General features: G+C 42.3%; 1 protein-coding gene across 1 annotated transcript in view; it reads left to right on the top strand.

The window, feature by feature from the left end:
* Positions 1-1,002: 1,002 nt before the first annotated feature.
* Positions 1,003-13,736, top strand: part of SPOCK1 (SPARC (osteonectin), cwcv and kazal like domains proteoglycan 1) — a 781,029-nt gene continuing 768,295 nt past the window's right edge. The window contains exons 1-2 of the mRNA XM_036751616.1: positions 1,003-1,202; positions 1,794-1,958. Of these exons, the coding sequence (XP_036607511.1) occupies positions 1,794-1,958 (165 nt within the window). The 5' untranslated portion in view covers positions 1,003-1,202. The remainder of the gene's footprint in view (positions 1,203-1,793; positions 1,959-13,736) is intronic.

Genomic DNA, 13,736 nt, shown 5'->3' with positions numbered 1-13,736 from the left:
TCCAAGGTGGGAATGGAGCTGAGAAACTGCGGAAACCGAATCAGGCCTTTTTGAAGATACCTATGTCTACACAGCCAATGGAAAAAGGCTCTTACCAACCATGTGCTTGGCCAACCAGAATCAGTGACAAAATGTCACTGTCAACACAAGTTCCACGCTCTCCAAGGCACGTCTCTTATTCATCATCACCATTCTCCCAGAAACAAATGGAGAAAAGCTCCCTAGTGTCTACTAAAGGAGACACTCTGTGTTTGTTATCACAGTAATAGCTCACGTTTATATGTATATGTTAAGGTTTACTTTGCATCCATTATCTCAATTCCTTGGGGAGGCAAATCTGAGGAAGGCGGTGTAAATGTTCTCACTCCCATTTTCCCGGTCAAGAAACTGAGGCCCTGACATGCTGACAGGTCAAAAATCTCTTGACTAGGAAGCACAATTGCGTCTGGAACCCAGGTTTTCTACTCACAGGTCAAGTGCTAAGTGTCATGTTATCCAGTACAGGCATCTGCAGAACGAGGCGGATGAGGATGTCCTGGCCCCAGCGGGTTAGCTATGCCAGGTGGAAGTGTGTGTAAATGGCCGGTGTGTGTGAATATATGGGTCACTGCGTGACTGTGAGCGTTTGGAGCGAGCGCACCACACCTCTACCCTTTTCCATCTCCGTGTTTTTTCTCTCCTCTCTTCTGTTTGCTTCCCCGTCCTCCCTCTAAGCACTGCTTGTCCCTTGAGCCCCAGATCTGAGAGGCCCGTCTGAGCATGTGCAGGGCCACCTCTCCAGCCCCTTTGTAGGCTGGCAGGCTTCGCGAGCCTGTGGTGGCTGTGGCGCTGGCGGCGCTGGATCTGAGCCTTTGAGCTGGAGAGAGGAGCCGGGGGAATCGGGAGCAGGGAGCCCGGGCCAAGAGGGTTGTTCGGCAGCGCGCCCGCCAGGGGGCACCAGAAGTCGCCTCTAGCTGTCTCCGCAGCACTAAGGAGACTGGTACCAGACCCAGGCTGGCCTCACAAAGCAGAGGGAGGGAGCGCAGTGAAGAGGCAGGGAAGGAAAGAGCGGGCGAAGCAGCTAGAGAACGGGAGATCGTTAACCCAAGAGCCGGAGCCAGAGCCGGACCCGGGGCTGGAGCCGTAGCTGCTGAAGCCGTAGTCTCTGGAGCAGGTGCAGCCAAGAGGCAGGGACTGCCGCCCCACCACGGGCTGCCCCCAAGGTACGTGCCCCTTAGTTCTCGCACCCTGGCGAAGCCAGATAGCGCAATCTTGGCTTACTTGATTTCTTTCTGGGCTCCCCAACTTCCTCCTGGCTGGGGGTAGGAAGGTGGAGGGGAGCGTTCTGGGAGAGGGGGCAAACATCACCTGGGGCGGATGAGGAAAGCTGCTGCAAGGAGGCTCGCTACCTTCCTAGCTGCGCTCCTGCTGCTTAAGTGTGGGAGCTGCTAGAAGCGCAAGGGATGGGAGACCCCCCCACCCCCAACCTCCGCCAAACTCCAGTGTACTCTGCAGCCCAATCTGAGTGCTGCCTTCCAGTAGACTCAATTTCCCCACTACGCACTTCTATATAACCTCTTTTCCAACGCGGCAGCCTAGGTCAAGGTCTGTGACGGGGCATCCCCAAACACGCAAACATGCGGATAACAAAACAAGGTCTGTACCTCTTAATAAAGCACCTGCCCCGTAACACCCCTAACATCCTCCCCACCCCCCCATTGATAAATTGTCAGGGACAGACAGGCATGCGGATCTTGTGTCCCATCTCACCCCAAGGCACCGTTATCTGTCCTGTAACCCCCCTTGCTCTGCAGATGCCTGGCATCATGGTGATCCTGGCGTGGTGTTTCCTACAAGTGGACAGCCGGCGCGCGGAGGTGCTCACCGGCCACAACAATGGCAATTTCTTGGACAGTGACAAATGGCTGAGCACTGTCTCCCAGTACGACAGGGACAAGTATTGGAACAGATTCCGCGATGTGAGTGTTATGCACTAGCCACGGATATTGGGGGATGAAGGGGGTAGTCTCCTTTGGGGTGGGAAGGGGAGAATGGAGAGATGTAGGATTAGATGAGTAAGTTGATCTGAAGAAGTATGTTTACCGGTGATAGGGTGGTTGGGGGACTGGGCAGATTTGTGTATTTATTTCGAATTATTCAGTGCAGACACAATTGTCTTACCCCCAGGGCCCTTGGTGCTGGTGGCAGTAGTGGGCTGGGTGAAATGCAATGACTACATTTTTTATTGGAGGGTAACTTTGGAAAGAACTTTGTTAGCTCAGTATTCCTCTAGATATCAATTGTCCAGACGTGTATTAGGGGTAGCAAAGGAAAGATTGGACTGATGGGGTGGGAGGGAGTGCCTTGCAACGATAACAACAAAAACTGAAAATCAACTCGGCTTCCCTATATGAGAGTCTGTAGCAAGCTCAGTAAGTCTTTTGGCATTGATGGATCATTTTGGGAAGCAGTAGGAAGAGAAAGGCTTCATTCACTGAGGGTGATATATAATGCCTATTACATGGGTTATAACATCGGAAGACTGCTGTTGATTCTTCAGGGACAGTGAATCCTGTTCATTTATATACCAAACCAGGTATTAAGGCATGTTTGGGGGAGGCCCACTTCCTTGGAGCTTGGAAACAGAGTCTGTCACTACGACTTTTGAGGGTTTTGAGCCTCCATGTCTTCCCTATAGCCAGAACTGGAAGCAACAGTTCATCACATTGCTTTTGCTGAGAAGGGACAAGAGGGGTGGGGTGGCAGGGTCATCTCAAAGCCAAGATCCTGTTATTCTCGTGCATGAAAGAGTACTTGGGTGGGATGACTTGTAATTAGAACAAAGGAGGATACATTAAGCTGATAATCCCTATGATACGAGAAGAAATGAACAGACAATACTGGGATGAGAGAAATTTACTTAGTCTTTCTGTGACACAGAGAAGGACAGATTGTCAGGAACTGTGGTGAATGCTCCCCTGTCAGTCTGTCTCAGGAATGTGGAAGGAACTCTGTCCAACCAGCTTCTCATTGATCCTGGCTTTTTCTGCAGTTTATTCTTTCTGGTGCTTGTCTTCTTGGTCAGTTTGTAACTACTGAATCCTTCCTAAATGGGAAGAACATATGACTGCTGTTGTTAATATTATGCTGTGGAATGGGTAGGTGATGGTGGGGACATTTTATTGGCCAAACGTTAGGGAATGATAAACTTAAGAGACATTGAATTGACCTGTTAATTCAAGTTCTTGGAAATTCTTAAGTATGTTCTTTTGCCTTGATCACATCAGACTTCTGTATGTACAAGAGATATGTGGATCTCACATCTCTAACATGACCAGAATTTTGGGGGGGGGGTGGAAAGAGAGAGAAAGAGAGAGAGAGAGAGAGAGAGTTAGTTTCTACCCTAATTGGCACTAAAGGGCAGATTCTCATGGCATCTTTTAAAGCCAGTTTGATACCCAAATTTTCCAAACTCCTTTAGCCAGTTCCTGCCTTAAGTCTCGGTACCAGTCAGACCCAATTCAAATCCTATCCTTCGATGTCTCTTTTTCCAGAGTGTCTTTTCCTAACACTACGCAATGTGTTTAGTGATCATAAACTGCCAAATTTAATTAGGAACTTTCATCTGTTTCAATATAGATGAGATTTCCATGAAATAAAATTTCCCAAGGGGGAGGAGATCCCAATTATGCCTGGGCTGCTCTTCAGGTGTTAATCCTAGCTGGCCACTTCTTTTTCACTTACAGAAAAAATAAAATTATAGCTTACAGAGCTGCAAAGGAACTTAGAGGTCATATAGTGCAGGAGCTCATTTTACAGAGGACACTAAGGGACAAAGAAGGTAAATGGTTTTCCCAAGGTCAAGTAAAGTAGCACAGCTGGGATTCAAATCCAGGTTGTCTGACTAAATCCAATTGGCCTTTGGATTACTATTCTGGCTGAACATCCTAGCTCTGCCTTTGGGTAAGTAGGCATTACAACAGGTCATCATGCTTTGCATTTTTGCATTTGTAGGCTGCTACTGACTCCCCTTAGCCATTTTTTTTGTTTTGTCTTAGCATTTGTTGAGCACCTAGGAGAGGCATAGTGAGTAAAGGCATTGTATTGGGATCCAAATTGCTCATTTTGCATTTATTTACCAAAATGAGGTTAAAAAGGAACTTAAAAGAGATTGTTGGCTTATTGAAGATCAAAAATTGGAAAGAGGGATAAACAGCCAAAAGTTTGGGAAATTTTTTTTGTCAGAAATTATTTTTTTTACAAGAAAATTCTTCAAAAACATTTTTTTATTGAAGGTTGGTAGAGTAAAAAGAGGACTGAGTTTCAAATCAGAAGACCTAGGTTCAAATTCTGGCTCTTTAATTTGCTAGTTGTGGAACCTTGGATACTCCATTTTCCCTCAAAAAGCCTCAGTTTCCATGTCTGTCAGACGGGAAAAATAGTTCTTCCCTACTTACCTGATAGAGTGTGAGGAAGCATTTTGTGAACTTTCAGGTGCCATCTCAATATGAACTACCTTGATTCCATATTAACTGGATACATGTGGACTCGTATGAGCCTTCTGTTCTAGCACGTGAGTGCTGTGTCTGCTGGACTTTTGGGTTGCTTAACCATTCCTGTAATTTGCCCATGATTAAAATGTTCCCAGGGCTAAATTTGGCCCGGAGAACTGTCTGATTTTGGATTTAGCTTTGCTGATCTGCCTTGGGTTTCTCCTAATTCCCAGATCCCCAGACCCTTTCTTGGGAATGAAGAAAGCAGTGGATTTTTGTGTTATTTTCAAATTCCTATCCTTAGGTGGTCAAGAAATTCAAAGTTGAGGTATGCTGTGGCCTAGTATTCTCTCTTTCCCATGAAGGAACTTTGGGAATTAAGGGGATCTTTGAAAGTACTGAATTGAGAGCCTTATGCTAGGCTAGAGCAGAGGTATTAAACACAAGGCCTGCTATAGCCTGAGGATTCAGATTAAAATGTAAATGGGAAATATGCAACAAAATAAATAAAAATACAATAAAACATAGACAAAATTGCATTTTAAAACTAAGTCAATATGCTGCCTGCAGGGATCTTTATGTACAAATTAGCGGCCTGTTTCTTTTTGAGTCTGACCACTAATCTAGACTTTTTTTAGTGCACATGGTAATAAATGTTTTGAATTGAATTTTTTTTTTCAAAAGACCTAAGCCTTTGAGCTATTCTAATACATTTTTTTTAAGTTTGAACTCCCAAGAAAAATGTTTAGGAATAATTATTCTTATTGATGGTGATGGTAGCTAACACTTATATAGGGTAGCTAGATGGAAGAGTTGATAGAATGCGGGGCCTGGAGTCAGGAAGACTTCTCTTCCTGTGTTCAAATCTGGCCTCAGACACTTACTAGTTGTGTGATCCCGGGTAAGTCATTTAACCCTGTTTGCTTCAGTTTCCTCATTTGTAAAATGGAGAAGAAAATGGCAAACCGCTCTTGTATTTTTGCCAAGGAAACCCCACACAGGGTCACAAAGAGTTGGACAGAACTGAAAAATGACTCAACAATGAAAATACATATATAGCCCATACTTTGTGCTAGTGCTTTGCAATACCTTATTTTCAAATTTATAAATTCTCGTTTACGGTTTACAAAAATTTTATTTGGTTCTTCTAACAAGCTTGCGAAGGAGATGCTGTTACTATCCCCATTTTACAGTTGGGGAAACTGAGGCAAATGAAGGTGAAGTAATTTGCTTAAATTCACACAGCTAGTAAGGGACTGAGCCTAGATTTGAACTCAAGACTTCCTGACTTCAGACCCAGCTCTCTATCTACTGTGCTATCCATCTGACCCTAGGTTTCCTAAATGTCTAATGAAGAGAGATTATAACAGGTCATCATGCTTTGCGTTTTTGCATTTGAAGGCTGCTACTAACTCCCCTTAGCCATTTTTTTTGTTTTGTCATATCCTTTGTTGAGCACCTATGAGAGGCATAGTGAGTAAAGGCATAGGAGGGTTACGAATTATAAATGTATAGATTATACATCAGAATTGGGTTTGAGTACTAATTCTACCAATTCCTAGCTATATGACTGTGAGCAGTTCACTTAACCTTTCTCAGCCTCAGTAAAATGGGATATGACTTCTTAGAGTATTTTTGCTGACTGTGCTGTTTTAAAGAAAGAACTTTATAAACCTTTAGATTACTGGTCTTTACAACCCAGGTATCTTATAGTTGTGCAAGAATTGTGTAAATCAGTGGACTTTTTTCCCACTCAGGTATTTGCCAGACATGGTGCAAAGATATATTATGAATATGTGTAACATGGCATTTTTCTCTCTTCCAGAGAAGGCAAAAATAGTGGCTACTATATAATTCTATTAAATTCTATATAATTCAATCGAATCAAAATGTATTAAACACCTTCTATGTAGTGGTTATATGCTGGAGACACAAAGATAAAACTGAAAACCATCCTTGTCCTCATGGAGATTATGGTCTATATAACATTTTATATAAATGTGAGCCATTACATGTGAGGGTCAGTGTAGGATACAGAAAGTCTAAGACACGGCCCCTGACCTTTAGAACTTACAGTCTAGTTGGGGAAAATATGAAGTAGATGGTCTGTGACACACAAAGTGGATGACAAACAGTTCACTCAGTAGTACAGCTACCAAGTAGTGCACAATTAATCATATCAGATACTTGGTAGAGACAATAAATGTAACAGAAGTAACTGGGGCTAACCTTTCTGGCATCACAAAATAACAATTGAAATAATGTTATTGATATTAAGTATTGGATGTATTAAGGCTTATCTAGAGCCTCGTACCAGATACTGGTACAAGTAAGCATTATTCATTTTGTCAAAGGAAGCCCAGTTCTTACAATCCAGATGTCTTCTAGTCATGCAAGAATTTTGTAAATCAGTGGGCTTTTTTTTTCCCGCTCAGGTATTTGCCAGACATGGTACAAGGATATATTATGAATATGTATAACATGGTATTTTTGTCTCCTGCAGGGGAGGCAAAAACAATGGCTACTAAATGTTGGAGGATATCCTTTGAAGGAGGATGGGCTCTCATTGTGATGTTCACTTCAGTCTGACTGGCCGTAGTATTGCAGGATCTCAGGTTTAAAGGTGTTAGAGGCCATAGAGGTCATTCAGTTCAACTTCTTCCTTTTACAGATGAAGAAAATAGGACACCACGAGTCAGGGTGACTTGTCCAACATCAGATAGATAATGAGTGGTAGAGCCAAAATTTGAATCCAGATCCTCTAACCCCTTTCCATGGTACTACACAGAGGTGCATTTAGAGAGGCCAGGAGAATCACTTTGCCATTAGTCTCTAAGCAAAACCTAATGAAAGAAGGGGCAGATAGAGTGCCAGGTCTGGAGGCAGGAAGACCCATCATCCTGAGTTCAAATTTGGCCTCAGACACTTACTAGCTGTGTGACCCTGGGTAAGTCACTTTACCCTGTTTGTCTCAGTTTCCTCATCTGTAAAATGAACTAGAGGAGGAAATGGCAAACCACTCCAGTATCTTTGCCAAGAAAACCCAAAATGGGGTCATGAAGACTCAGATATGACTGAAAAACAACAATGAAGAAGGCAATATGTTTTGAATTATCCATGCTCTTGTTTCTGTCCATTAGTGCAGATAATCAAAAGTTGTCTGGCTTTTGAATGAATCCTTTTCTGTGAAACTGGAAATCTTTTCACAAGCACCTCTGGGCATCAGCTCCAATCTGAGTCTGGAAGCGGCTTCCTGGAATTCTTCTTCCTGTGGGGGTGGTAGATCCAGGCTCATCTTTCCTCCATTGATAAACTCCTGATTTTGTGAAAATCTTCCCCTTGATTATAACAAACATGAATGGCATGTTCTTTCTTTTGCACACATTCAAAAGGCCCTGACATTTAACTTCAGGATAATTACCTTTAAAGGCTCAAAGAGGCAGAAGCATGGAACTTGCTTATGAGTGACCTAGATTTGTAATTCTAATGAGGCCATAGGAACTGGCTGGGGTCCATTCTTCATCCCACAGGCTGTGTAGGATTTGTCCATCTCAGCAGTAGTCGATCTGGAGAGGCTGTGAGGAGTCTGAATAGCTCGTTTGATCTCAGTATCTTGGCTGTAATGAATTTCAAGGGCAAGTGTGGTTTACTGATAAAATAGTGGTTCCATTGAGGCAGTGACAAGGGACACGGTAGGACTTAGTAGATCAGTCATTAATCTGTCACTGCTGAAATTTAACTTGTAATCTAGAGTAGCAGAAAATCATTTTGATTAAACAGGTGCAAGGCAATTTAAATGAATTTTGTGATCTTAACTCTCCTTAATGAACCCACTACCTTTAATCCCTTTTACTAGATGACCACTGATAGAAACAATTATTTCAGCAGAACCGTTAAGAGTTGACATGTTCTAAAGCCATTCTCATTTTAAATATGCTCTTTTTCCTTTTGGCTTACCCTTGTAAGAATAAAGCTGTGTTTCTGCAGTGAGGTCATATTGGTGGTGCTCAGCTCCCAGGTTTGTAGCCAGATCAGCTACTGAAGGAGAGAGAGGCAGAGGAGAAAAATCTTTTAAGGGGTCAATCTGTTGCTGGATTGGAAGCCAGAGGACCTGGGTTCAGATCCTAGCTCTGCCACACACTTTTTATCTGTGTGGCCTTGGATAAAGTACTTAAGTTCTGGTCTTAGTTTCCTCCTCACCTGTAAAATGAGGGGATTGCACTAGATGAATTCTAATGTTTTTCCTAGGTCTAAATCCTGCAATTCTGTGAAAGAGACTTCTCTCTGTGAGCCCATTTATATCTTAGAAGCCTGGGCTAGAGAAACACACTGAGAAATCTTGTAGTTCATTACTCTGCCTTTGAAGAGGACTTCGATAGTAATGGTGATGACAAGAACCACCATCTCCATAATGCTTTATCATTTACAAAGCCCTTCCTGGTCTCAGACATAGTGGCTGAGTAATCTTGGAAAAATCACCTAGCTTTTCAGTGTTCTAGGCAGCTCTTTAAGACTGAGTTGCTTAGAAGGTGCCAACCTTCATTGGCAGAGGGAGTTTCTACTTTTGGAAGTTCTCTTGTACCCATGAAATTATAGGTCCAGTCCCTAGCTCTGTGTCTCTTGGTCTTTACCACATCCTTATAAAGAAGGTACCATGGGTATTTTGACATCCTGTTTTATATATTAGTAAGCTGAAGCCCCTGTGCTTGCTCATAGTCAGACCCTAATCAAGGTCAAAGGTAGAATTTGAACCCATGCCTACCTGATGCTAAATTCAGTGTTCCCCCTTTTGCCAACCTGCCTATAATGCTAACTTCTCAGGGGTAGACCATTTTTGTATCTCTCAGAGTGCCTGGTGCAGGACATCACACATAGTAGGTGCTCAAAAAGTGTTTGTTGAATGACTGAAGCGTCCCAAGAGACATTTTTGAAATCTTTGAAGGCAATTCTAAAATCTGCAGTGTAAGGAAAAAGTCTGTATATCTTACCCAAATCTATCATGCTGGCTTCAGCTTCCATAACTCTTACTATTTTATTAATAGCAATAAAAATAATGACTCAATTCCTATAGTGAATGTGTATAAGTTTACAAAGCATTTACTTCAAAATGACCTTGCTAGATAGACAGTATAGCAATCTTTGCAGATGAGAACACTGTGTTTGTGTGAGATTAGTGACTTACTGAGAGTCACGCAGCTAGTTAGTCCCTATACAGAGCTTGACTTAAACCCAGCTCTTTGGATCCCGTGTCCAAGGTGCTTATCACCATCCCTCACTTTTGTATGTGGAATAGAGACCATCGGATAGGGAGGGGAGGTGGTTGCCTGCCCTGTTTCTGAGATCTTATGACTCTATGGTGCAAAATCACATCATTGGTGAAATGCAAGAAAGACCTCACAGGTAATTATCATCATAAGATCACAGAGCAAGAGCTAGAAGGGGCCTTTGAGGCCGTTTAGTCAGATCCTCTCATTTTACGGATGAAGTCACTGAGGCATAGGGAGATTTAAGTGGCTCGCCCGAAGTGGCACAAGCAATAAGGTCAGAGGTGGGGTTTAAGCCCAGACCCTCTCCCCAAAAGGCCCCCTTACATGCTCTGATGAGAACTGGCTATTTCAGCTTTCAGGCCAAATTCACAGGATCGTGGGTTAACCTTAGAGGCGATTGAGTCCAACCTCCTCATTTTATAGATGAGGAAACCGAGGCACAGGACAATTAAGGATTCACACATGGTCTTGCGGCCAGTATTTGAAGTTGAGTTTGAACCTACTTTCTGATTCTAGTGGCCTATCCATTAGACTAATGGAATTAAACTCAAATAATAATGGGGGACACTAATCCATATATAAGGATCCCTGTGGGCTGCATATGGACTAAGCTTTAAAATACAATATTTTATGTTATTACATTTTCATTTATTTTTATTACATTTTCTTTTATTTCCTTTTTTATTTTTTTGTTTCATTACATTTTCATTCATTTTGTTAAATATTTCCCAATTGCATTTTAATCTAGTTCAGGCCACACTTGGGGGTTTTGTGGATGGGTCGTGTCTGACACCTCTACGCTGGAGCATGATCCCTCTCAAAATTCTGTTGACTTTTGGTAAGGGTCATGAGTTAGTTGTAGGGCTGATGTAGTCATATGGGCAAAAATCGACATGTGTCTGCTATGCATGTGACAAACATTAAATACCTTGGCTATGTTGAGCAGAGAGGCCGCATAGTCTGGTGAGTGGGCAGAAATCTGGCCTGGTCAGGAGAACCTGGCATGCCTCTCCCAGGTACTAGCTCTGTGACCCTAGGCTAGTCACAACTTTTCAGTGCCCCAGAAATCTCCTTATAAACTACAGAGTATTTGCTGATCTATGTGGGTGGAGGGAGTTTCTACACCATAGGTTCCCATGCACCAATGAAATCACAGGTCTTTGACCAAAAACAAAAATGGTGAACACTGTTCTAGATAAGCAAAACACAGACTCTGCCCTCAAGGAACTTTTAATCCAGGGCTTTAATTTAATTTTAGTTATTTTGTTGTCTTGGTAAAAATGAAAAGGCCAGGGAGTGTGCAATGTTTCTATGTAGTGTGTGAGTCTAACTAAATCTCCTTCTGATCTAGCCAGGGAAGCTGCTTGAGTTTCGAACATCCTTTGTCTTTCTTTCTTGGCTCCCCAGCCCAAATTGTTCTCCCATCATGTTTTACATTCACGTTGTATCTCACTGATAACCAGCATCTCTTATTACTGAGACTCTCCTGGGGGATGAAATCCAGCTGTGTCTGAAATCCTAGTTATGGGAACGGCTCCCCAGGGGGCCAGTCACGCCTACTAGGCCATAACTGCCTTCATTTGAACTTTCAGCTCTAATGCAATTGCCTCCCTCCTCTGCATCCTAAAAGGTGAAACCTAATCTCATCCCATGGAAATTCAGCAGGGGGCTTAATTTGGAGGTGGGGTACTGGGTGCTTTCTAAAGCAAATAATGTTGAGTAACAGCACGTGTTTTACTAGGACACTCCATACCCCCACCAACAGATCTGCACAGCTGGTTTGGTCCCAGTGTTTGCTTTAAGGTAGATATCACTGCCTCCCTGAAAGAATCTTCAGGGCTCTAACATACTTCCTTCTGATTTAAGTCTATATCCTAAATAACCTACAGGTGACGACAACTTCCATCGCAGCTATAATAGTTTGTATTTCTATATCACTTTCATGTTTAGAAAGTACTTTCCTCCTAGCCTCCCTGTGAGGCAGGTAGTGCACAGAGTATCATCTTAGCGAGGTTAAGTGACTTACCCAAAGTCACTCAGTTCATCATGTACTTGATACTAGAAAGCTCTTAAGATGACACTAGCATTGGGTAGGTCTTTGGTTCTCTTTCTTGGATTGGTATCTAATATACTGCTGATGTCCTTGGCAACCTCCTTGTGCCTCAGTTTCTCCATTTGTAAAATAAGGTGTTAGACTAGATGGCCTCTGAAGTCTTTTCTGGCTACAGATCTTTTTAATCGTTGCAGGGTTTTTGATCAGGGCAAAATTCAGCGTAGCCTAATAAAAATAGAAAGACCGTTTTACAAAAAAAAGCCCAGGCTGATTTGTCACCAAATACCAGAATGTTAGAACTAGCAAGGACACCAGAGGACATTTACAAGTCTGTCACTTTATAGATGAGAATACTGAGGCAAGGCCACACCTGTCGTTACTGGCGGAGGCAGAGCCAAAGTCTAATTCTAGAAGCTAATTCTGACTACCTGTTTGTTGTTCTCTCTCTTAGTAATTTTTCACGTCACTGAATTTGTCACTTTGCTAAAGGGTTCACCCTTACATTTCAAGTAGGCTCTGATTTTCACACCTGCAGTTTTCACATATTGTTCGGGAAGCACATTGACTATGTAAAGATCTTCACTGAAGTATTGAGAGAGAAGAGTTAGGACGCACCAGTGAAGTGGCTTGGTTTCAAGGTAAATATTAGTAAGGTATCACATGGCGAGCTCCCTGAGAGAAGAGATTGCATTTTGCCTGTCTTTGTATGCCCAGCATGGTGCCTGGCACATACTAGGCACTTAATACATGTTTACTGACTGATTGACGAGGACAGTGGTAGGATCTGAAATGATTTACTTGAGCTGTACAGGCAAAACTTGCTAAACATTGTCCCAAATAAAGAGATGTCATGATAACCTTCTAAGAGAGTTTATTTTATTTTTGTTTCCAATTCTTTATTTTATTTATCCTCTAAGAGATTTTAACCAGGCTTCGTTACCTTGTTTTAAGACTCTACTGTTGCATTTGTCTGGACCTCAGTTGATGACATGTGGAACTAATGGCTTCTTGTAACATTATTTCATTGAAAAAAATCATGTTTTCTCAGGACCAATAATATTGAAAATGATAATATTAATAATAACGGAGAATTATTTGGTACTTTACAGTTTAAAAAGTGCCTTTTCAGATGTGATCTCATTTGATCCTTACAGTAAGTGATCTTATGACTTTAGGAGTAAGGATTTTGCAAATAAGTTCACTGAGGCCCAGAGGAATTAAAGGACTTATTCTAGGTTATGTATAGGTTGTGGGCAGCAAATTATGTTCTTGGGCATGTTATTGATCCTCCCTCACTGGGCCTCAGCTTCCTCACCTATGAAATAAAAGGTTTTGGGTTATGAAAGTTCTTTTTCTCCTTTAGATCTACCATTTTATGATCCTATGACTTGAATGTAGGACTCCTGACTCAAAATCCAGTCCCCTTTCCAGTACTCAACAGCCTTTCCAATCAAGAGGTCAGGTGGGGCCATGTCTGTACAATTTTTCCCATGGGAAGCTCATTACCTTTTCACTTTTTGTCCGAATTATTTTGGAAAGACGGCGATTTTCTCCTTCTTCTTTTAAATTTGGACAAGGGAACTTTTGATTGAAAGGAACTATGACTAAACCTTGTTATTATTGTACAATCTATAACAGAATGTGTCCCACAGCGTAGCCCATGTCCTACATCATTGTTTAGTGGAGGACCGATGGAGATTGTGGGCATTCTCGAGGAGCAGAATTTGCTGAAAGAGTGTGTCTCTGTCTCTTTGTGTCTCTCTAAGTATCTCTCTGTACTCTCAGAACACATGAAACACCAAAAAAAAAAAACATATATCTTAGACAGCCCCTGTATTTGGCACCTCTTTCTCTTCTAGCATAATAAACACTACCACCTCTTACTGTTGTAAAAAAAAGGGCAGGTTTAGGGAAGACTAACAGTAGCCCAGGCAGGAATTTCAG

The sequence above is a fragment of the Trichosurus vulpecula genome, chromosome 3, assembly GCF_011100635.1.
Source record: "Trichosurus vulpecula isolate mTriVul1 chromosome 3, mTriVul1.pri, whole genome shotgun sequence".
Classification (NCBI taxonomy): domain Eukaryota; kingdom Metazoa; phylum Chordata; class Mammalia; order Diprotodontia; family Phalangeridae; genus Trichosurus; species Trichosurus vulpecula.
This window is presented reverse-complemented; position numbering and strand designations above follow the sequence as displayed.